This window comes from Vulpes vulpes, chromosome X (genome assembly GCF_048418805.1).
Source record: "Vulpes vulpes isolate BD-2025 chromosome X, VulVul3, whole genome shotgun sequence".
NCBI classification, from domain to species: Eukaryota; Metazoa; Chordata; class Mammalia; order Carnivora; family Canidae; genus Vulpes; species Vulpes vulpes.
Window position 1 is genome coordinate 97,558,885 of NC_132796.1, and position 22,224 is coordinate 97,581,108.

A 22,224-nucleotide genomic window follows, 5' to 3' on the forward strand; every position below is an offset into this window, starting at 1 on the left:
AACTGCTGAGCCACCCAGGCATCCCCCTAAAACCATTTTTAGAACTAATTTTCATTCACATTCTGTGAATAAAATCACAACCTTCTAAACCTTTTTTATCTTGAATACACAAAGGTAAACAGACATGGTAGTTAAAAGAAAACAATGACATTGAAAATTGGCTTACCTTGGATTTTTCATTCTTTATTCTGTGAGCCTCATCAATGACTAGGTATCGCCAATGAAACTTTTTAAATACAGATTTTTCTTTAATTACCATCTCATAAGAAGTAACACAAACATCCCATTCTCCTGGCATCATTTCATCACGAATAAAAGCAGCCTAATGCAAAATAAAGTTCCTTATATTAGAATACACTAACAAGATGGTCACAGAATTAAAACATCAAGAGAGTATCAATAATTCTAAGAGACCTGGGAATCATTTAGTCTCATCCATTTCAAAGATAGGAAAACCAAGGCCCAAAGACACATTTGTGAGCAATTATCTGAATGACATGTTAATATATTCATCAACAAAAGAGAAGCAAAGGCTTCCCTTAAACACATACAGTATATCCAATAAACCGAAGTTCTTATCACCAGAAGATGACTATATTACTAGGCTCTCTTCATAAGACAAATGATCCAAAAAGACATAGGTGAGATAACTACTTTCTGAAAACTATATTCTTACCAAGATCCAAGCATTACCAACTATTACAAACACGGTTTTACCAAATGAAAAGAACTCATTATACATGAATGATTACAACCTTTTGGGATCTCTTAATATATTCCTTCCCTTTCTAGTAGGAATGAGTCACATATTTTGTTAAGGGGTCATGAAAAGCCCATTAATGTTTTTGTGAACTTCCTGATGTTAATGTGAAGCTACAAATATGATTTGATAAAGGGGACTTGCTCTATCTAGTACAGGAGGCTATTTAAAACAGTGAGACTATTTAGAACTATTTTTAAATCTTCACAGGCAGTGGCCAACATACTTGCCAAGCTTACGGAGAGCATTTTTAATTTGAACAAACTGAATTTTAGGTTTACAGGTCAAAATAAAACCACAGAAGTTACAGGGAGCAGCCAAATCTATATTGAGAAGGTTCTGATTAGTACTGTAAATCTAAAATTACAATGCATAAACAAAGTAATTGTTAGCTGCAAACTCATTATTTCATAAATTCTCAGTTATGGACCAAACACAGTTACTCATTCAACAAATATTTACCAAGTGCCCATATGTATAAAAGAATTGCCTGAACTAAAATAGAAGACAGAAAAAAGGCCTTTATAGAGATTTCAGTGGCACTCTGGAAAGTGGTCATATTTAAAAAGTTAATTAAAACATTAGGGAACTAGAGGCAACATAAAGAGAACCAGGGTGCCAGACCCCATTTGGTCTCACAAACACCCTATCTTTGATTTTATGAAACACTAAGTTTAGTGATTTCTCCTGCAGTTTCATGAAACATATGCACATTTTTCAATTAAAATTAGCCCTACTTTGAAATTTGTGTAACAGAATATTGAATATCACATAATCCAAAAGCTCTCACTTTATAGTTGACAAAATTAAGGCCCTTCAAAAGTCACTCAACATCACAGAGTCAATAGCAAATCTAGAAACAGATCTCCCATTCCCATGTCCAAGATCTTTGATGCCTGTGGAGTGGAAAAAGAAGGGGTCAAAAAATCAAGTTTGGTGGGGCATCTGGCTGGCTCAGTCAGAAGAGCATGCATAGAGCATGCAACTCTTGATCTCAGAGTCATGAAATCAAATCCCATGTTGGGTGCAGAGCTTACTTTAAAAAAGACAACTAAAAAACCTTACTTGGGATTTACATTTCTATATACTCCAGGACTACATTAGCATCAAACTGGATCCAGACTATTACTGAGAATTTCCCAACTCAAACAAGTATCTGTTATAATCTATATCAAATTCTTAAATAACACATTGACCTCATAAAATGTTTACAAAAGGCCAGGAAACCATAAAGACCCAATATATCCCATATGATACCAAGGTTTAAATCCGTCTAGGAGTAATGATCTGGATTTTCTCTATACATACTGACATCAATCAAGTCAATTAAGTGTTGAATATAGTACATTACTCATATTACTAATAATTACCAGTTTGCAAATTCTATTGCCCATGGCTCACAGTAAAATTATAGTTTAGATTGCAATCCTTTAAAAAAAGGAGTAATACATATCCCCACCATGTGTGAAACACTCTATTTTCCATTCTACTTTATCTCAATGTTTTAAAAAATTATAATCACCACCAACATGAATTCCCAGTATCAATGACTGGCAATATGAAAAACACGGACTTTGAAGATTGGTTTTCAAGATTTAAAAATTTTTTCTTAAAGATCTTATTTATTTGACAGAGAGAGAGTGCGTGCACACACACAAGCAGAGGGGAGCAGCAGGCAGAGGGAGAAGCAGGATCCCAGCTGAGCAGGGAGCCCGACACAGGGCTTGATCCCAGCATCCTGAGATCATGACCTGAGCTGAAGGCAGACGCTTAATGACTGAGCCACCCAGGTGCCCCAAGATTAAAACAGTTTTGAAGCCACCAGTAGAATCCCAACTTCCATGGGGTAGAGATAAGGTTGTCACAAATTAAATATATCTACTCTTTCTTTAAAACTCCCAGATATACTTCATGAAATCCTTGGATTCCATATAATATAGTGGAAAACCACTGACAGTTTTACTGAGACAAAAGAAAATGCAAGCATACATATTTCTTCTCTGCTTACGATCTTCAAGAAATAATTTCAGCCAAAAGTCAATACTTTAGAAATGCAGTTTTATAAAGAGTGGTATTATATTAAAGAACAGCAGTGAGGGGTGCCTGGGTGGCTCAGTCCATTCAGCATCTACTGCCTTCGTGGCTCAGGTCATGATCCCTGGGTCCTGGGATAGAGACCCTTGTCCGGATCCCTGCTTAGTGGGAAGTCTGCTTGTCCCTCTCTGCCCATCCCCACTGCAAATGCACTCTCTCTCTCTCTCTCTCCTTCTAATAAATAAATAAATAAATAAAACCTTAAAATAAAGAAAAGAACAGTGGTAAGAAAGAGTTCTAAATGACTAATTTGCCACTGGGAAATACCAGGCATATGGAAGAATCAAGTCTGTAATTCTAAATTTATGAGTTCAGTATTTCAACATTTAAATTATTTATAAGTTAAATTTAAATAAATTTATGTAATTTTTCTTCAAGCAAAATGATAAGAATAAAATTACATAATTCATTATGCTACCATTCTTTTGAGGATATCTTTTGATAACCTAAAATAGAATAAATCTTTACTCTAAACTATGTCCTCTGGAGGCAAAATAAAGGCAAAGTTTAATAATATGCTTTCTAAGCTGATTATTCATTTTTATATTTTTGCATAATTTATTTCTTTTAGATTAATTCTACAGTCCTAAATAACTGTAGCCTACTAGATTGACAAATGGCTAATTTAAGCAAGAGCCCAGAGCTTCTAATATCTAAGAATGTATGCAGATATGTATTTTTTTATTCAAAGACCAAAACTGAAAGCTGTGTCTATGCATAAACACAAAACAGAAGGCTCTCCATAGTAATAGAAAAGGTTCCATTCATGTGTGTGTGCACGTATACCAAGTCAAAGTCCAAAGTAAAAAATTTAAACAAAAATATTAAGTCATGCAAATTTACATATTTTTGGTGTCAAACAGCACAACTGATAGTGTCATGGAAAAGATATACTGTCAATAAAGACTTTTTTATAAAACATGATTTAAAATGCAACTCAAAAATACTGAGGTTAATGACCTAGTTGAAATTAAATGCAGATAAGCATAGTAACAGATTGTCTGTTATTAATAAGTAACATATCTACTTCACAGAAGTGTTGTGAGAATTAATTAATATATAAAAGGCACTTAAAACAGAGCCTAACATGGAGTTATTTACTAGTAGCAGTCAACTTCAATGCCTTTTAAGGTAATAGTATGCAACTTAACCCTATAAATTATGTTGTTCTTGATGGCCTCTTTAAACCTATTACTTACTCTCGCATCCTTGTCTCCAACGAAACAAATAACACGGAGAGATGGGACCCATCGCTTAAATTCATTCATCCAGTTGTATAAAGTAGACTTTGGAACTAAAACCATGTGAGGTCCAGGAATGTTTCGGTAATGTTTCAGGTAACCAAGCAAAGCAATCGTTTGTAAAGTCTTACCAAGACCCTGCATTACCATTACAAAGAAAAAAATCCATAAATGTTTATTTAATGAAACATTTTGTTAGTGGTAACATTACAAAAGACATTTGCCAACTATGTAGGGAAAAATTTAAAGATCTTTGTTTTTTTTTTTTAGTGAATTCCAATTCATACTTACTGTGTGCACAAAAAGAAACCAGGAACTTGCAAGTAGAAAGCTGCTTTGTTGCTCCTCCTTTTTTCTTTAAGATTTTATTTATTTATTCATGAGAGACAAAGAGACAGGCAGAGACACAGGCAGAGGAAGAAGCAGGCTCCATGCAGGGAGCCCGACCTGGGACTCAATCCCAGGTCTCCAGGATCAGGCCCTGGGCTGAAGGCAGTGCTAAACCACTGAGCCACCCGGGCTGCCCATGTTGCTCCTCTTAAAGGAACAAGCAGTCTACTTTATCATTTCTTCTAGCGGCAAAATTAGTATTTTTGTATGTATGTGTTTCACACTCATTCCCTTTACCAGCCTGCTCAGACACTGATCTTTATTTCCCACTGTCCCCAACATTATTACAGCCCAGGCATGAAATATTCAAACTATGCATCTCAAGGGACTTGTGGCTCTCTGTACTTGCATCTCACACCCTTGAAGACCTACAGAACCATAAAAGAACCAGAACATAAAAGAACTCTGCAGCCAGAAAGGGCCTTAGAGATCAACTGGTCTGGTGAACTTTTTAAAAAATAACATACTGAACACCATGAACTTGCCACCTAACCAACAAGAAAGGGAGGGATATCCTATACTGTGTGGTTTTTAAAAGAGTTTCTGGCTTTATCTCTATGCAAGCTATATATTTGCTTTGATAAACCTAGGTTTAAACTATTTTATAGGGTTTATCCTGTCTAATATTTCATTTAAGGAGATGCACCAAACCTTAAAATAGGGCAGCCCTGGTGGCTCAGTGGTTTAGCGCCGCCTTCAGCCCAGGGTGTGATCCTGGAGCCCCGGGATCGGGATCGAGTCCCACATCGGGGTCCCTGCATGGAGCCTGCTTCTCCCTCTGCCTGTCTCTTTGCTCTCTCTCTCTTTCTCTCTCTCTCTCTCTCTCTGTCTCTCATGAATAAATAAAATTTTTTAAATAAAATCTTTTAAAAAAAATTAAAATACTTAAAATTTCTTAAGTAATTCCATTTTTAGGAATCCTATGAAAATAACTGGAAAGGTGCAGAAAAACTAAATTACAAGTGTTCTCAAAACAGTATTATTATGTACCAAATACACACATATAGCAACCCATATATGCTAAATACACACAATATGTACTATATATACACTACACATCAACCCAAATGACCCGCAATAAGGGAGGAAATGAATTATGGTAATTCCCCCAGATTAATTATTACACAGTAATTATTTTATAAATATTTGAATTATGTAGAAAATAAGTATGAATGTGAAGAAATCAGAATACCATCTTATATGTACAATATGATCTCAACTATGTAAAATAAATACAACTGGAGTTAAAATACTAAAATGAAATATACCAAAATGTCAACTATGGTTATTTCTAGGTAGCATAATTACAATTTATTTTCAATTTTTCCTTGACTTTTTTCCAGATTTTCTACACTCCTTAAAGTATCTTTCCCTTTTTTAATAATTAAAAAGTATCTGGTGTCAGCACAAATTCGGTATGAAGGATCTTTAAATCCTTCATATTTAGACAGGCTGCAACCAAGAGGAGCTTGGGGCCAATAATCCTCCTGGTCTTTCTGTTACCCAATTAACCAAGCTCTTCCCCCTCTGAGTTAACTGTAGTCTCCAGCCCAGAATGCTAAATATAAGGAGCTACAGACCCTTGATTTAAAGGACCTCCTGCCACACAGCTAACGGTTGCCCAGCATCTATGGGACCAACTACTACACTACATGTTATAGAACATAAATAGTCATGTGGCTCTTCTGGGTAAGAGTGATAGCATATATGGCTCCAGAGTCACATAAATATGAATATCGCTGGGTCATAAAGATCTAGAACTGCCCCCTCTTAAATCCTATCTTATTCATTTGGTCTTAAAATACCAATCTAAGCCTTCATATACTCCCTGATCTGGTGGAATTAGCATCTTAAATAGCCTTACTTTCTTTCTTTGGTCATTTTATTTATATGCCCATCATTCCTTAGCTTACTTCTCAGGCCCTATCTGGCACTCTGCTACATCAGGACTCAACATTGCTCTTTACTTTTTTATCATTATTCTATCTATTCACTTTCTGACTGCTCACACATTGAGGTTCTTACATTCATTGATTCATGCTTTCATCATTTATTGTTCAATTTATTCATTCACACATTTAGTATTTGCTTTATATACCCCCACTTTACTACCAAAAGGATTTCAGGTCACCTACAAAGAAAATATGTTTCAGGTAGCCTACAATGAAAACATGGAAGATAAACTAATGGTAAAATAGAAATAAAGAAGGGCCAGGGGATCCCTGGGTGGCGCAGTGGTTTAGCGCCTGTCTTTGGCCCAGGGCGCGATCCTGGAGACCCGGAATCGAATCCCACATCGGGCTCCCAGTGCATGGAGCCTGCTTCTCCCTCTGCCTGTGTCTCTGCCTCTCTCTCTCTCTCTCTCTGTGTGACTATCATAAATAAATAAAAAAATTAAAAAAAAAAAGAAGGGCCAAGAAAAGATTAGAAGATATAGAATAGAAAAAGGCACAAAAGACACAATGGGCCTGCCATTACATTCCACAGTGGCTCCATTTTGGCATTAATTCTGGCTCTGAGTTTCCTGGAAGCCAAAGTGCAAACAAAATCAAAATTACAGGGAGGTTTTTTAAACCTATAAGTAATTCACACTAAGAATTAAGAATTTTGTAGCCTGTGAAAGTATATGTTCTCAAGGTTATTTAAAGAAACAGTTCTAGAGTTTACAAATGCCCTTTACATTCTAACTAAATAAAGCAATTAGACTCTAAGCCTTAAGGAGGCAATACAGCTCAGGTATTTCAAATTTACATAAAAATCATTACTAAGATTGTGTTTTCAGCTATCAACTCCTTACCATTTCATCTGCCAAGATACCATTTACTCCATTTTCATACAGAGAGATCAACCAGTTCAGCCCTCGAATCTGATAATCTCTCAGTGGTCCTCCTTTCACATCTGAAAAAGAGATCAAGACGTTTCATACTTTTGTTAATACAATCAAGAATATTTTTCTAAAACCTAATTGAAAAAAAACACCAACGCGATGAGATACTTACATGAAGGTGATACCTCGAATCTAACACAGACGTTAGATGTTTTCCGACTCTCTGAGAGGAGCTCTTCATCTTCTTCTTGTTCTGTGCGCCTGTGGCGGTAGCTGAATTGAAAAGAAATATCTTTATATTCAACTCAAATACTAAGCTATCAATTAAGTCAGTATATCTGTCATGAAAAAAATGAGTTATCTAAGGGCTTGCTTAGAAGTTGGTAGAACCAGCCTGCATTTTTACTGATTCCTAGTGAGAAAAAATTGTTGCCTCCAAAACTTATTTACATTGACAATAACCCCATTTTTTAATACAAATTACACTCAGTAAGCAAAGAGGGAATGAGAGGAGAAGGAGAAGTGGGGACAGAAGGAAGGTAGGGAAAAAAGAGAGGGAATAAAGTAGAGATGCCAACATACTCTCCAGCAGAAATTAAGCTTTGCTTGTCATCTTTCTTTATTCGAGGACGTCCCAACTTCATGTTCAGAGGAGAGGTTGGAGATTTCTGTGCTGAAGGTTGAATAAAATGTGCAAAAAGTTCTGTCTGCTTTAATAAAAATTCAAATCTCTTTGCTCGGTCTGCTTTCTAACATACAAAACAAAAGAAAAAATGATGATTTTCTTTTTTACTCAAAGTTATTTAACAAATACTTATATTGCCCTTACTTAGTACTATTTTCTCAACACTTTCAACATATTAACTCATTTAATGGTCTTAATAAACTTATGAGGTAGGTACTAATATTATCTATATTTTACAGATGATAAAAGTAAAATATGGAGAGAGTAACTAACTTGTCCAAATTCCCATAGCTAGTAAGCAGCAGAATTCAAAAATGGCATTTTCAGATAATCTGAATAGAAGCCAAGTGATCTAACAGTAGTAAATGCCCCAACAAGAAGTACCCTGCTTAAAGAGTCAGGGTCAAAAAGCAAAAACTCTTTCTAAAACGTAATGATTTTGGAGATGCCTGGATGGCTCAGCGGGTTAGACGGCTGCTTTCGGCTCAGGTCGTGATCCCAGGATCCGGGATCAAGTCCCACCGCATCAGGCTCCTGCAAAGAGCCTGCTTCTCCCTTTGCCTGTGTTTCTGCCTCTCTCTGTGGTCTCTCGTGAATAAATAAATAAATCTTTAAATAAATAAGTAAAATGTAATGATTTTCTTCTCCCAAGTGAACAAAATAAAGCATCATAACATACTATATATCCTAAATACAGAAATATAAATTATTAGCTATGATATACATACACCATTAACTGAACTCTTAGAATTTTCAAGTTGCATCTAGATACAATTAACACCTTAGAATACAGTGTCATCTTGTCTACAAATATTGTCAATGCATGGTACAATAATGTAATAAATATTTCTCTCTTCAATTACAATGATCTGGAAAATTGTACTTTTTTATTTTTTTAAAGATTTTTATTCATGGGAGACACACAGAGATAGAGACACAGGCAGAGGGAGAAACAGGCTCCCTGCAAGGAGCCTGATGCGGGACTCAATCTGGGACCCCGGGATCATGCCCTGAGCCAAAGGCAGATGCTCAACCACTGAGTCACCCAGGCATCCCAAATTGCACGTTCTAAAAAGATTTTACTTATTTGAGAGAGAAAGAGAACACAAGAGTGGGGAGAGGGGCAGAGGGACTTGCATAATCCCTGCCAAGCAAAGAGCCCAATATGGGGCTTGTTCCCTGGGCCCCAAGATCATGATGTCAGATGCTTAACTGACTGAGCCACCCAGGTGCCCCTGGAAAACTGCACCTTATGCTAATAATATAAAAAGTCTGTCTCCAAAGCAAGCAGGATTTGGGGGAAAACATACACACACACACATAAATAAAATAATTAATATATATTAACTACTAAAAATCGGTATGTATTATAATTTCTCAATTCTGCTCGCTTCAGCAGCACATATAATAATTTCTCAATAAATTGTAAAAGGGCATATAACTTGTACCATAATAATAAAATAAAATTTCACTATAAAACCTTAGAAGGTCAAAAGATATATACATCATTTTAGATTTAAAAAAATGAAAATGATTTTTTAATTCCCAATCACTTTCTGACCACAGGGTAGAGAATATTTGATTGCTAATGAAGGATGCATAATTAATAACACCAGAAATGTACAAGGGTTCATTAACATAAACACAAGAATTAGACAAATATATTCAGACAAGAAGCTGGAAGGAGGCCAAAACCTTTCCATTTTATGTTATCCTCACTGGAATGTTGTTTTTAGAGTTGTTAAAACATTAACTGTCTACGTTAGATGTGACCTTAGACATTTAGGCAGGGAGTTTGGTAAAATAACTATGAACAACTAAAAAATATCCTTCATCTCTACTTATTTTTATAATGTTCCTGCAAAAACAACCCCTCAACAAAAAAGATCAGTTCCAAATACCTGTTAATTTCTCTTTTGAGTTAACCAAATTCACTAGTTTTGAAAGATCCCAAGGCATAGAAGTCTAGTTAAAATGAAAGCTAAGATATGAACTTTGGTGAATAAAAATTAAATTAAATATATGACAAAGCAGTAGCTGGGCATAACTGAGATTATACTGCTTAAATGTGTAATATTTCCATGTACTGGGCAAATGTCCTTTCCTCCAGAAAATGTATTACTATGCTACATTTCACAATATGTAACATTCATTAATATATCCAAAGCAAGAAGAGAAGGAGAAAAAAAAATATCAGTCTTACTTTGTAACCTGCTTTCTTTCAGCCATACTGATGTTGCCACTGATACTTTCACTTAGTGGATACAGTATCTATAGCATAAAACATCTTATGTGGGGGCAGCTGGGCAGCTCAATCAGTTGAGCATCTGACTCTTGGTTTTCACTTGGGTCGTGATCTCGAGGTCCTGGGATACAGCCCCCCCACACACTGAAGTTTGGGCTCTGCACTCAGTGGGGCATCTGCTTGAGGATTCTTTTCCTCTCCTTTTGCCCCTCCCCCAGCTTGTTTGTGCATGAGTGCATGCTAGCTTGGCGCGCGCGGGCGCACTCTCTCTCTCTCTCTCTCTCAAATAAATTGATAAATCTTTTTTAAAAATCATCTGAGGAGCCTGGGTGGCTCAGTCAGTTAAGCGTCTGACTTTTGATTTCAGTTCAGGTCAAGATCTCAGGGTCCTGGGTTGGAGCCCCTGCTTGAGGATTCTCTCCTAACTCTGCCCACCCCACCACCCCCACCCCCACCACTAGCTCACTCATGCTCTCGCACACACTCTGTCTCTCCTGTCTCTGTCTCTCAAATAAATAAATAAATAAATCTTTAAAAAAACTCTTAGGGGCACCTGGGTGGCTCAGTTATTGTCTGCCTTTGGCTCAGGACATGATCCCAGGGTCCTGAGATTGAGCCAGGGTCGGGAATCCCTGCTCAGCGGAGGAGTCTGCTTCTGTCTCTCCCCAACACTCTCTCTCAAGCTCTCTCTCTCTTAAATAAAGTAATAAAACCTTTTTAAAAATCTTATTATGGGATAAAGAGCACGGAACAAAAGTGAAGAGATAGAATGTCTGTTCCCAACTATTGCATAAAATTTCTCTGATCCTTATTCTCTCATCTGAAAACAAGAAGATTGATTTATTCAACAAACATCTTTTATGATTGGAGGGGGGCACCTGGGTGGCTAAGTCGGTTGGACGTCTGACTGGCTCAAGTCATGATCTCAGGTCCTGGGATCAATCCCAGAGTCAGGCTCCCCACTCAGTGGGAAGTCTGCTTGAGTTACTCTCCCTCTGACTCTGTCTCTTCCCCTCCCTGGAGCTTGTGCTCTCTCTGCCTCTCTCTCAAATAAGTAATTTTTTTAAAACCTTTATGATGAATTATATCTTAAATTACTTCCCAATTGTAAAATCTATGATCCAATATTCATTATATATACACATGTATTTTTTCAATCTTTCACATCTCCTCTATAAAAATCAATTATGGTGAAACTAATGTAAGACTGAGTATCAACTATATTTCAATATCAAAAAAAATCAACTATAGTATTCACTGTCCTACCCAAGAATATATTTACCATTTTCTCTTCATATTCTGGGTCCATTTCCTTCTCAGATTTGGAAGCTTTAGCAGCAAGTTTGAGTTGAAACGAAGAAACATTTTTCTAGAATTTCAAAAAAATAAGCTATCAAATTACAAAGCAAGATCTTAAAAGTAGTCAACATTCTCATTTGAAAAAAGTAAAAAGTAATTAAATACTAAATGAATAAATGAACATGAGCCACACATAAACCAATGATGAGAGCATGTCATGAAGCAGGGCTTATAATTAGTCCAGTTCTGTGCACCTGAGGTCCAATAAAAAATCTGAATTGTGAAAGCCAGAGAAATAACATTAATTCAAATGAACACCAAAAGGTGAGACATTGAGCCTTTTCACCTATTTTTTAATTTAAAGTATAAAAAAGCATATAACCATTGAATAGATTTAAAATCTAGAATATGCTAATATTATCAACCACAAACCAAAAAATCCAAGGAAAGTAAACAATAATTCTCAGAAACACTTCTTTATGTAATGGAAACAAGCCAGATTTTCGGAAGAAGACTGTGGTTTCTGTTCCTGAAAAGACACTTTTCATTGTTTCCATATTCTAATCTGAACATTTAAACTTTTTAGTGTAATGCAAAGTGTTCATTTCTATTTAAATAATAAAACAGTACAGTTTTAAACTTTTGATTTATGCTAATTTTCTCCAACTGGAATGAAAAGAATTTTAAACCATATCACAGAAACATTTTGTGGAAGCAGTTTCTCAAAGCTATCAACTATTATTAACCTTTGATACTTAAAAAGTTATAATTTAGTTAAAATGAATATAAATCAGCTTCTTAAAAATAATGAAATTATCTGGAGGGTTATATTTCATGCATGCCATCCTTTGTAAAGATAGGCTTGTACATGTAAATTTAAATAGGTATATAAAATACACCTCCTTCTCCGTAAGAAATGGAGAAATAATAAAAACACGAATCTACCCCTTAGCACTCGAGCCAAGAGTATTTCTGTTTTAACACAGACTTTGTGTAAGTCAAAACTCAAATCTGTTGGTGAAAACTAAAGAAATCATGTCCATTTTATCATGGCTTTTGTCAACCAGTTCCTGAAAACTTAGGTTCTAAAATAACAGAAAGTGATCTTAAACCTAATAAAGACATGACTCCAATAGTTAATGAATAGGTCTTCCAACATTTAGTGAAATTTCTATTTTGAGAAAATCCAAACTAAGATTATGGAATTTGACCCTGGTCAGGGTTATACTTTGAAGCACTGATCAGATACTGTTCAGTTATTCTTAAATAATAGCCATCTTGTTTTAAGCATGTCATATGTATATATCATCTATGTGAGATGTTTTGATATTATCCTGGATGGACAAGAAAACTGCTAAAATCCCCTCAACCCCACACTTTCAAACTATCACATATACTATAAATCCAATTTTATTTTCAAAGCAACAAGTTAAAGCTGTGTTAAAAAAAATTCACTTTTATCATAACTTGAAAAGCTACATGAAGTCTAGTTTTCAACTTTCAAAACAGTGAAAATTACTTCACTTCATATGCACAAGTGTATATCTAATAATGTGGGACATAGATTTCACTTACAGAAAAATTAAAGCTTGAATTAGAAAAAATTTCACTCAATACTCTTGCCTACCTTGTGGTAGAATACCATAAAATTTAATTATATGCTGATTAAAATTCTTAATCTTGAGCAGTGCTATTAAAAGCTGTGGGTAATTACTTAATTGGCACTATCTTCCACAACAAATTTTAAAATACCTACCTTCTAAACCTCCTTTGTAGATTTTCAAAAATACACTTCTCATACAAGAAAAGATAAAAGTTGACTAAGATATTCTAATTTCTTATGGATTTTATCATCTGGTAGTTTAGATGCCATGAGCATACAGCACAAGATCATCAAGATGCCCTGTCTTAAAGACCATGAACCTTTCTCTGATGTTTTCATTACCAAATACACCAACTCCAACTTCCAGCATTAGGTTATCCAACTATCACTTAAACCAAGTAAGTTCAAGAACCAAAAGATAAGCAAAAGTATCTTTCTACAGCTAAATGTCACAAGTCAATCTACTCTCATCTATTTTATGCATCACAAAATGCTCTTATTCAGGGCCTATTTTCTTTTATTTGATACACAATTCTAGCAAGTTTGATAATCTGGCTTGCCATACCACGGAGAATAAAAGCAGCAGCAAATGACATGAGAAAGACCATTAGAAGTCACAAAAATAACACAAAGAAAGGTAGGCAGAAGCCCAGGACAAGACAGGAGTCCCTCTGCAGCAACATCTCTTTTGCTTACTATTCAGGTGTAATTATTTCCCTGTGCCCGCTGCATTACTTGTACTTTGGCGGGGGGGGGGGGGGTGTTATTGTTATTGTTATATCATAGTTATTGTAAATGGTCTTATGGTTTTGCAACATCTATATCCTCTATCCTAAATTATTTCTGATGGAAGTAGATGAAGTGTTTAAAAAATGATAGCTAATAGCGTGACAATTGAGGCAGGAGGGATAAATATCATTTAAAAAATCAACACAATACTGGAAATGTCTGAGAAGTGGTTATTAAACTGAGGAGAAACAGTCTCCTGCCTCTCAAATGCCTTTGTATCATTTGCAGAGCATAATAAGTGAGGAACATGAGGAACAGGTTAATCTGTACTTTCAGTACATCACTTAAAGGAGGCAAGGGAGTGAGCTATCTATTTAGGTTTGGGGGGGTGCCAAATAACTTTATTTGAAGGAATGAAACAAACAAAAGAACTTAAGTAGATGTTTTGGTCCTCTTTAGATTTTTCAGGAAAAATTAAAAAGATGTAGTGACTAGAGTAAAAAACTTCTGGTATTCAGAAAGTTCCTGCCATGCAACACCTTATTTCCCTATGCTGAGCAAAGAAATCAGGTACTATTAGGGGAATTCCTGATGAGGATACAGAATTCAGGAATAGATATCAAGTCAATGTTTGTTACATAAGTTTTTTATTGATTCTGAATCTTTTCACAATTCAAAAAATTTACACAATCTGGAAATTCAGCAACCTGTACTGCCATACAAAAGACAGTTTAGCCCTTACATTTGCCCAGTCTCGGAAATAAGACACCTAGACTCATTTCTGAATTCCCCACTAATTGATTTTATATTGATACTTGGTATTTGACCCATCTTCACAATATTGTCTTACTGATCCAAGTACTGTATAGATCTTAAAAATTGCATGTTTTCTATGGTTTTCACTTACCACTACAATTGTCTTCCTGTTTAGTGAATCTTGAAACAGTAAAAGATGTCACTTAAACAACTGCTGCATTTAAAATTACGCTAATTCACGGCAAAATGTGTTAATTTCCTTCAAAAGCTTTTCATTTGGTCGTATCATATCAGATAATGATCCAGACAAAGCCACTTGAGATATCTAAAGCATAATTTTAATTACCTACCGTTTTTTAATTGTGTAATGCCTATTGGTACACGGAAACAAATCCACCCATAAACGATCCGTTCTACAATTTTATTATACATCAACAATCCTTATACCCCATCCTATTTTTTATTTCAAATTCTCCGTTTCACTTGCACGTCCTCCTCCATATGAGATGTGCCTTATGGAGAGAATACATATTTTCTGTATTTGGTTTCAATAAGGTGCCTGAGAGGTCCCCTTATGTATGTTAGCAGCAGCTCATCCTAGCGACGGTGGATTAAAGAAAAATAAAAAATAAAAAAATATAAACCCTGCGTGTGTCCAGGAGCCAGCAGCGCCCACTAGGAGAGGGAGGCGGAAGCCTGGAAGGCTTGGGGCCGGACTGGGGGACCATTTGGGTGGCCCTGGAGTGAAACACTATACCGTCGGGGGCGGGGCAGGAGCGGGTGAGGGTGCACACGTTGGAAATTTTCCTAAGCCAGCGTCCACGGTTCCACAGTTTGGGGTTTGGATTGCGGCCGGGGCGGGGGGGCGGGTAGGACGCGGAGAGCTCATTTTCTCGGGGTGACACCCCCGCTTCAGCAGGCGGGGACCAAAGGAACAAGGGATTTTTTTTTTTTTTTTTGCTGCCACCTAAAAGGCCGACATTGCCATTCAAAAAAACAACAGTCTCTCCTATCGTCCTCCGCCTCCCAACTACCAGCACCTCGAAATTCAAATAAAAAAAAAAGCCCAATCAGAACCCCTTTTGCGCGGGTGTGGGATTGAAGGGCCCAGATTTCCCAGGCAGAGGCCGACGGGAAGGGGGGGAGAGGGAGCGAGCGAGAGGAGAGGGAGAGGCGGAGGCTTTTTCCTGCACAGCCCCATCCCCCACCCCGTTACCCCAGTTCCGGGAATGTGAATGGGGCCGGGGGCTGTCTAGGGGCTCCAAAGCCCCCAAGCCCCGGGATAACGGGCACCCTCCACCCCGCGCCGCGCCCGCGCCCAGCCCCGCCCCCGCCCTCCAGGCGGCCCGGAGGAAAGGGGGAGGGGAACCAGCGCTAGACTGTTCGCCGCCCCCCACCCCCCAGCGCGCCCTCGGCCCCCAGCCCCGCGGAGCTCCACCGGTACCTGTCGGCGCCGAAAGGTCAGGGCTTGGGCCCCTCAGAGGGGCCCGGCTCAGGATTTGTTCACCATACACACACCCCCTTCCTATTTACCTCCTTCTTCTTCTCGCCCTTCTCCGTGGCCACGGTGGCTTCGGTGGCCGCGGCGGCCGCTCCCTCCTCCTTAGAGGTGGATGGCCCCGGCTGCTCGTCCTCTATGACCACGATTGTGGCGGTCGCATTAGCGGCTGCCACGGTGGCTGCCACTGCAGCGGAGTCCGGCTCCATGGCGTTGGAGCGGGAATGAGAAGGGGGACGAGGAAGGGGACGAGGGCTCCTGGGCGGCGGCAGTGGCTGCACTGGAAAGAGCTAGATGGAGCAGGGGTGGGGAATCACTCCGCTTCCAACCCCTTCGCTCAGCCCCCCCTTCTTTAAATAACCCTCAACCCTGCCCCACTTCCGTCCACCCACCCTACGTCATGGCCTCCCCCCCGTCACCCTCCCCCCTTCCTCCACCCCCCCCCCTCAACGATCGCGAGACTCCCCCTCCCCACCCAGAGCCCGGGCCGGCCCCGCACGACCAACTGTTGCCTGAGTATGGGGCACGGACCAGGGTGGAGGCGGGAACCCACAAGCCCGCAGCTCCCTAAAAATCTCCTTTCCCACACGCCCCCAACAGTCAGCCTGAGCTCCCCTCGCAGATGTGTGCAGAAGGAATCCTCTTTCCCTTAAATCTGCTCTTTGTACCTCGGGGCGCTCTCCCCTTCTTGCACAAAGAACTTTTCCTCTGCTTTTAACTGCACTGTGAAAGGTCTTTCTCACCATTTGCAAAGCTCAGAACCCCTCTGGGGACTGCCCTTTCCCAGGTCCCGAAGGGGAATTGGTAGTGCTCTTTCCACCTTTGCAAATTCTGCAGAAGGAGAAGCACTCCTTGAATCTCTTGATTGCAGCTGCAAACATTCTCTTACACGGCAAAGCGTGACTCTTGGGCTTTATGTATATTTGCTCTATTTGCAACTCTGGTACTTCTCGGATGGCCAATGTGCAGGGGCCCTTCTTTTGCCTTCATCACTGAATTTTAAAACTCCTTCAGGAAGACGAGGTCAAGGACCACACAGAACCTAGGGCTAATCTTGGTCGGTACTCAATATTAGTAATTGGATTGAATTACTGTGAGTTTTTTGGAGCGTATTCTTTTTTGTACCTCTGTTATTAACTAGTAATTAAGCACCAGTAATGTGCATGACCGTGGATATAAAAGCATTCTGTAAAGGTTGGAACTGCATACAATGTCAATCATTAGATATTATTGTTTCTATTTCTTACCACTTATTTTGATCAATAACGGGAATATTTACATCTTAGTTTTTAAATTTCAGTCATTAGGGAGGAAAGTTAGCAAAACATACCAAAAATAGTATTCCAAACTACAATCACAAAATCTGCGATTTCCAAAATGAAACAAATGCTTTTGAGAGTGTAAAGAAATCATGATTAATTTCCCTCAACACACCTTCCTAAATTACCAACTAAAATCAAGCGATTTTTGTGAATGGAAGGAAGGCACACAATGGCCCCCCAAAGATATCTCTTTTTCCTGGGGATAATAGCCTAGATTCCTTTTTGTTTTAAAGCTGCCACTCATTAGTATGCAAAATCCTTGTGACATCCACTCATTAGTATGCAAAATCCATGTGACATTTTAGCTAGTATTGGTCATTTACACCTTTGTGCGAAGGACTGTGAGATCCTGTCCAGGGACTGGTTTTACATAGAGACTTAGAAGTTTTTAGAGGAAAAGAGCAAGACACAGGTGATTGTGCCACTGAGACTGGTGGTGCTAGCTTTGCTCTGATTTTACTTTCATTATGTGCTTATCATTTGCCCTTGTTTCTCATCCTGAAGTACAACCTGTGTACTATGCAGTGGGTATAGGGAGTCTCAGTATAACAATGGTTCATATTTCTGGAACATCAAGCTTAGTCAAAAAGTGGGACAGACTTAAGGCACTTAAGTGATCATTTGAAACACCATTTATTTCTATTAAACGTGCAGACATACTAAGGAATGAGCTACAGGTTTTGAACTGTCTCCAAAGAAAAGCTTGAGACTCCTGGTTACACATCCTATCCCTTCCCTACCACCTGTTCTATCTTCTCAGTCACTAAAAGTTGTTTGGTGGGGAAGTTCAGGAAGCAGTGAAAGAGAAGGATGCTGCAATGTATGCATCCACCTGACTTAAAAAGGATCCTTCTAGACAAGCTGAATGGAAGATTTATTTTTCACCAAACTGTAGCTATAGGAGGATAGAATTCCTCTTTCCTTGCCTGGGGCTTCAAAGGAAAAGGGGTCAGTAAATATTTGTTAGCTGCTGGTGTGTTCCTGCTTGTGAAGATACTTTGTTACATTGTATTTCTCGTTGCCAATGTCCAGTATTTCAGTTATGTCATGGGATAAATGCAATTTTGTGAGGACATCTGGGAAACTCACAGCCTTTTATGACACTTTTTCTGTGGAAACATATTCCAAGTTCCAAAAAATAATTTAGAAATTAACTTGGGGGACAGAATATGTTTGGACACTGGCAATTTTCCATGTATATATAATGTGATCTTTCCTTTTTCAGAATGACATGGCTGAAAGTGCTACCAAGTAATGAGTTTGGCTGGAAAGGTCAATGCTTGGTCCATAGACCTTGCTTCAGGATTCATGTAAATATTGCCCTTTGGCTTGTGGCAACAGCTGCTATTTACAGAGCATGTGCTATCCTTATTTGCAAATCTGCCTAAAATTCATGATCTGTAGACTTTGTTCAGCAAGAGTCACCTCGTTTCTAAGCCTACTCAACACCTTGCTCTATCTGCTACTACTTCCTCCTGTTTTGTCTTTTCGTTTGAAATGGTCTTTAATTGCTATACTCCCATAAGGTAGGAGAACAAAGCAAACTTTTATGGAGGAACTTGGGGCCATATTTGGAAACTTCAAGACTAATCCTAGTCTACTGAACAATACATCCACTTTGGCAGATTGTGAATATTGTAGAAGTTATCCAATAGTCATTTTTATGTAGCCAAACTTGTTCAGTAGCTGCCAGAATGCATGTCCAATGGTGTTATTAAGTACGTTTATAAAGTTCATGAAGGCAAGGTCAAAGACTTGGTGTTCATTCTCTTATCCTGTATCTGTAATTTATCATTGAAACCACAATATGACTTAAAACTACATTGTGATCCCACGATCAACGTTCTTCAGAAGCTGGTACAAAGGATTCTGGTCACAGTATCTCATTTACAACTATAGTAACCATTCTGTTCATAGCAGTAAGCTTTCTCACCATTCTTTTTTTTTTAAAGAATGTATTTATTTGACAGAAAGAGAGAGAGAGAGCATGAGAGAGCACAAGAGAGAGCACAAGCAAGGGGAGCAGCAGGCAGAGGGAGAGGGAGAAGCAGGCTCCCCATTGCCCCGTGGAGCAGGGAGCCCAATGGGGGACTCGATCCCAGGACCCCTAGATCATGATCCCAACCAAAGCAGACACTTAACTAACTGAGCCACCCTGCCACCCCTCTCATCACTCTTCTTGAAGACATTTAAGTTGATGGCATTTTTGAAAATGTAGTATTTTCTCAGAGCTCCGTATATTGAGGAAAAGGTCATCATAATGGCTAGTATGCATCAACCATTTCTTGAACTCGCACTATTGAATCAAGCACTGTGCTAGGTTCCTGACATATGATATTGCTAATCCTCCTGGTAACTTTATGAAATAAATGTTATGATCCCTATTTTACAGATCAGAAAATGGAGACTACATAATTCATCTAAGGTCTCCCAGCTAGTGAGTGACAAAAGCCAGATTCAAATCCCAGACTGTCTGGCTCCAAACTTCATCTTTCCACTTCACCTTTATTAAGTTCTTTGTTCTTCACAGGGCTTCCTCCTTGACAGTAGAAATCATATTGAGAAAATTATTGAAAAATATTTCTGCCATCTATCTCCATTGTGTTCCTTTTGGATTTATGAGAATACACTGTCACTCTTAAGGCTCTGGTAGTATGCACAGCCAGATAATTGCTTTAGCTCCACATAAAAGTTGTTATAAGTTGGAGGTTAGAGGATAATTTGGGATTCCTGCATGGCATGTGCCCAAAGTAAATTTTCAGAAGGGTAATGGGACTCAGGACAGTTAAAGTGCAGGGTGGGGGAAAACGTAAATGAAACAATGTAAATGTGCAAGAGGAAGGGTTTGCAAAATGTTGTACAAAACATTCAAAGATGGAATACTATGCAATCTTTATCAGTGATTATGGAAGGATGCACCTGTTGGCCTAGAAATATGCTGCTAATAGATATAGTTCTTTTCCACTTTTCAAGTTTTTTTTATTTTATTTGTTTTATTACATGTATTTAAAGTATTTGAGTCTCAACAGTTGAGATTATGTTAAAATATATATTCAGAGAATTTCTACTAAACACTGCCTTATCTTTTTCCTGCCCCCAACCAGTAAGCACTTCAATATTCTTTTCAATTGTATTTCCCATTTTTACACCCAAAACGTGACTATGTCATATTCTCCACATGTAGTGGAGAATTAGATTAGTAGTCTTCCTCAGATATTTTTTAGTTCATTATATAATCATGTGTCTTCCCTCATTTCCTAGGTCGTTTTCGTCAAGGCAAGTCAATATGACAAATTCTGCCTAATAAGATAAGAGTAGAATAGATGTCTCACTCCTAGGCCAATTGTGTAAGAGTCAATTTGTGACCTTCTTGTTCCCTCCCTGTTCCTTTGCAGTCATGATCACAGAGGCTCCTAATATATTGTTGCATGAAAAAAGGCAAGCAAAAATAGAATGATCCTATTTTTTAAAAGAAAGAGAGAGGAATAAAGAAAGAAACTGTTTACATAAATAGATTCCCACAAAGGAAAAGATCTCAAAGGTTCTACTCCAAATGTTAATAGTAGTTGTAGGAAGGTAATGGGATTCTGAGTGACTTTTTTTCTTATTTTTGGCCCTCTGTTTTTCTAATTTTCCTTGATGAAGGTGTTTATACTTATATAATGAATACATAGCATTTTAAAAGATTAATTGAAAAGTATTGCTCAAAACTAGACAGGTTGAGATAATCCCTAACAGATGGAGTAGGAGCTAGTAGACAGGATGAGCCAAAAAAGGGAAAGAACAGTTTCATACTAAAGAGACAATGCAGTCATTTAATGTGTAAAATAAGAGAAGAAATATAAATTACTGGGCTGTTTACAATAATGTTACCTGGTTAAGGAGCCATTTTAGACATTATCATTTTAAGTTGTATATAAAAGGATTTTTCTACTTTTAAAACTTATCACACAAATCTTACCTCTGAAAAAAAGATATAGTCAGTTTTTTAAACACTTCCCACCCTGGAATTCTACACACCAAAGTGTGCCCTAAAGCATGCAACACATGTAAGTACTCTGAATTGGGTTTGCTAAAAGAACGTTGTGAATATTATTAGAGTCAGAGCAGCATAATTATTACCAACTTGGGCTCTAGAGTCAGAAAGACTTGGAGTTCAGATGCTACCAGATTATTTAACCTCTCTAAACCTCAGATTTGCATCTGTGAAATGTATATAATACTTCACTCAGAACTAACTGGAATTAAAATAACAACTTAAAAAAAAAACCTAACTCAGGGCAGCCCCAGTGGCTCAGCGGTTTAGAGCTGCCTTCAGCCCAGGACATGATCCTGGAGACCTGGGATTGAGTCCCGAGTCAGGCTTCCTGCATGGAGCCTGCTTCTCCCTCTGCCTGTGTCTCTGCCTCTCTCTCTCTCTCTTTCTCTGTGTCTCTCATGAATAAATAAATAAAATCTTAAAAAAAAAAAACTAACTCAGAGTGGCTTTATAAGGATTTAATGTAAAACATTTAGCATTGTCTCAGCATGTAATATGCACTCAATGGATGGTAGTTAACAAAAAGATAGAAAGCAAGATGATGCATTGAGCATCAGACTGAGCCAAGGGAAAAGCCAGGACATGAGAAAGTCAGTCTGGAACTAAAGTGAGAATAAAGCAAAACTGTTGTTTACCAAGTTAATTTTTTTTGTTCATTATCATTTATTAGGGTCAATTACACTTCCTCAAAGATAAGATTTGAAGAGAAGCAGCAAATGAGGGAGAAGAGGATCAG

The 22,224-nt window shown here is 38.1% G+C and overlaps 1 protein-coding gene across 13 annotated transcripts in view; it reads right to left on the bottom strand.

Annotated features, from left to right (window-relative positions):
- SMARCA1 (SNF2 related chromatin remodeling ATPase 1) overlaps positions 1–16,572 on the bottom strand; it is a 1,054,017-nt gene extending 1,037,445 nt beyond the window's left edge. For 5 of the 13 annotated variants that reach the window (XR_011998184.1, XM_072743672.1, XM_072743675.1 and 2 more), the window contains exons 1-7: positions 16,163–16,541; positions 11,525–11,611; positions 7,895–8,061; positions 7,485–7,585; positions 7,283–7,383; positions 4,054–4,233; positions 167–322 (exon numbers count right to left, since the gene is read on the bottom strand). Coding sequence is in view for 11 of the 13 variants with exons in the window: in XM_072743672.1 (XP_072599773.1) it covers positions 167–322; positions 4,054–4,233; positions 7,283–7,383; positions 7,485–7,585; positions 7,895–8,061; positions 11,525–11,611; positions 16,163–16,336 (966 nt within the window). In the remaining 2 variants the exon portion in view is untranslated. Of the gene's footprint in view, positions 1–166; positions 323–4,053; positions 4,234–7,282; positions 7,384–7,484; positions 7,586–7,894; positions 8,062–11,524; positions 11,612–16,162 lie in introns of all 13 variants that reach the window. The other 8 variants (XR_011998183.1, XM_072743667.1, XM_072743668.1 and 5 more) reach the window with 4 other exon arrangements.
- Between the last annotated feature and the right edge of the window lie 5,652 nt (positions 16,573–22,224).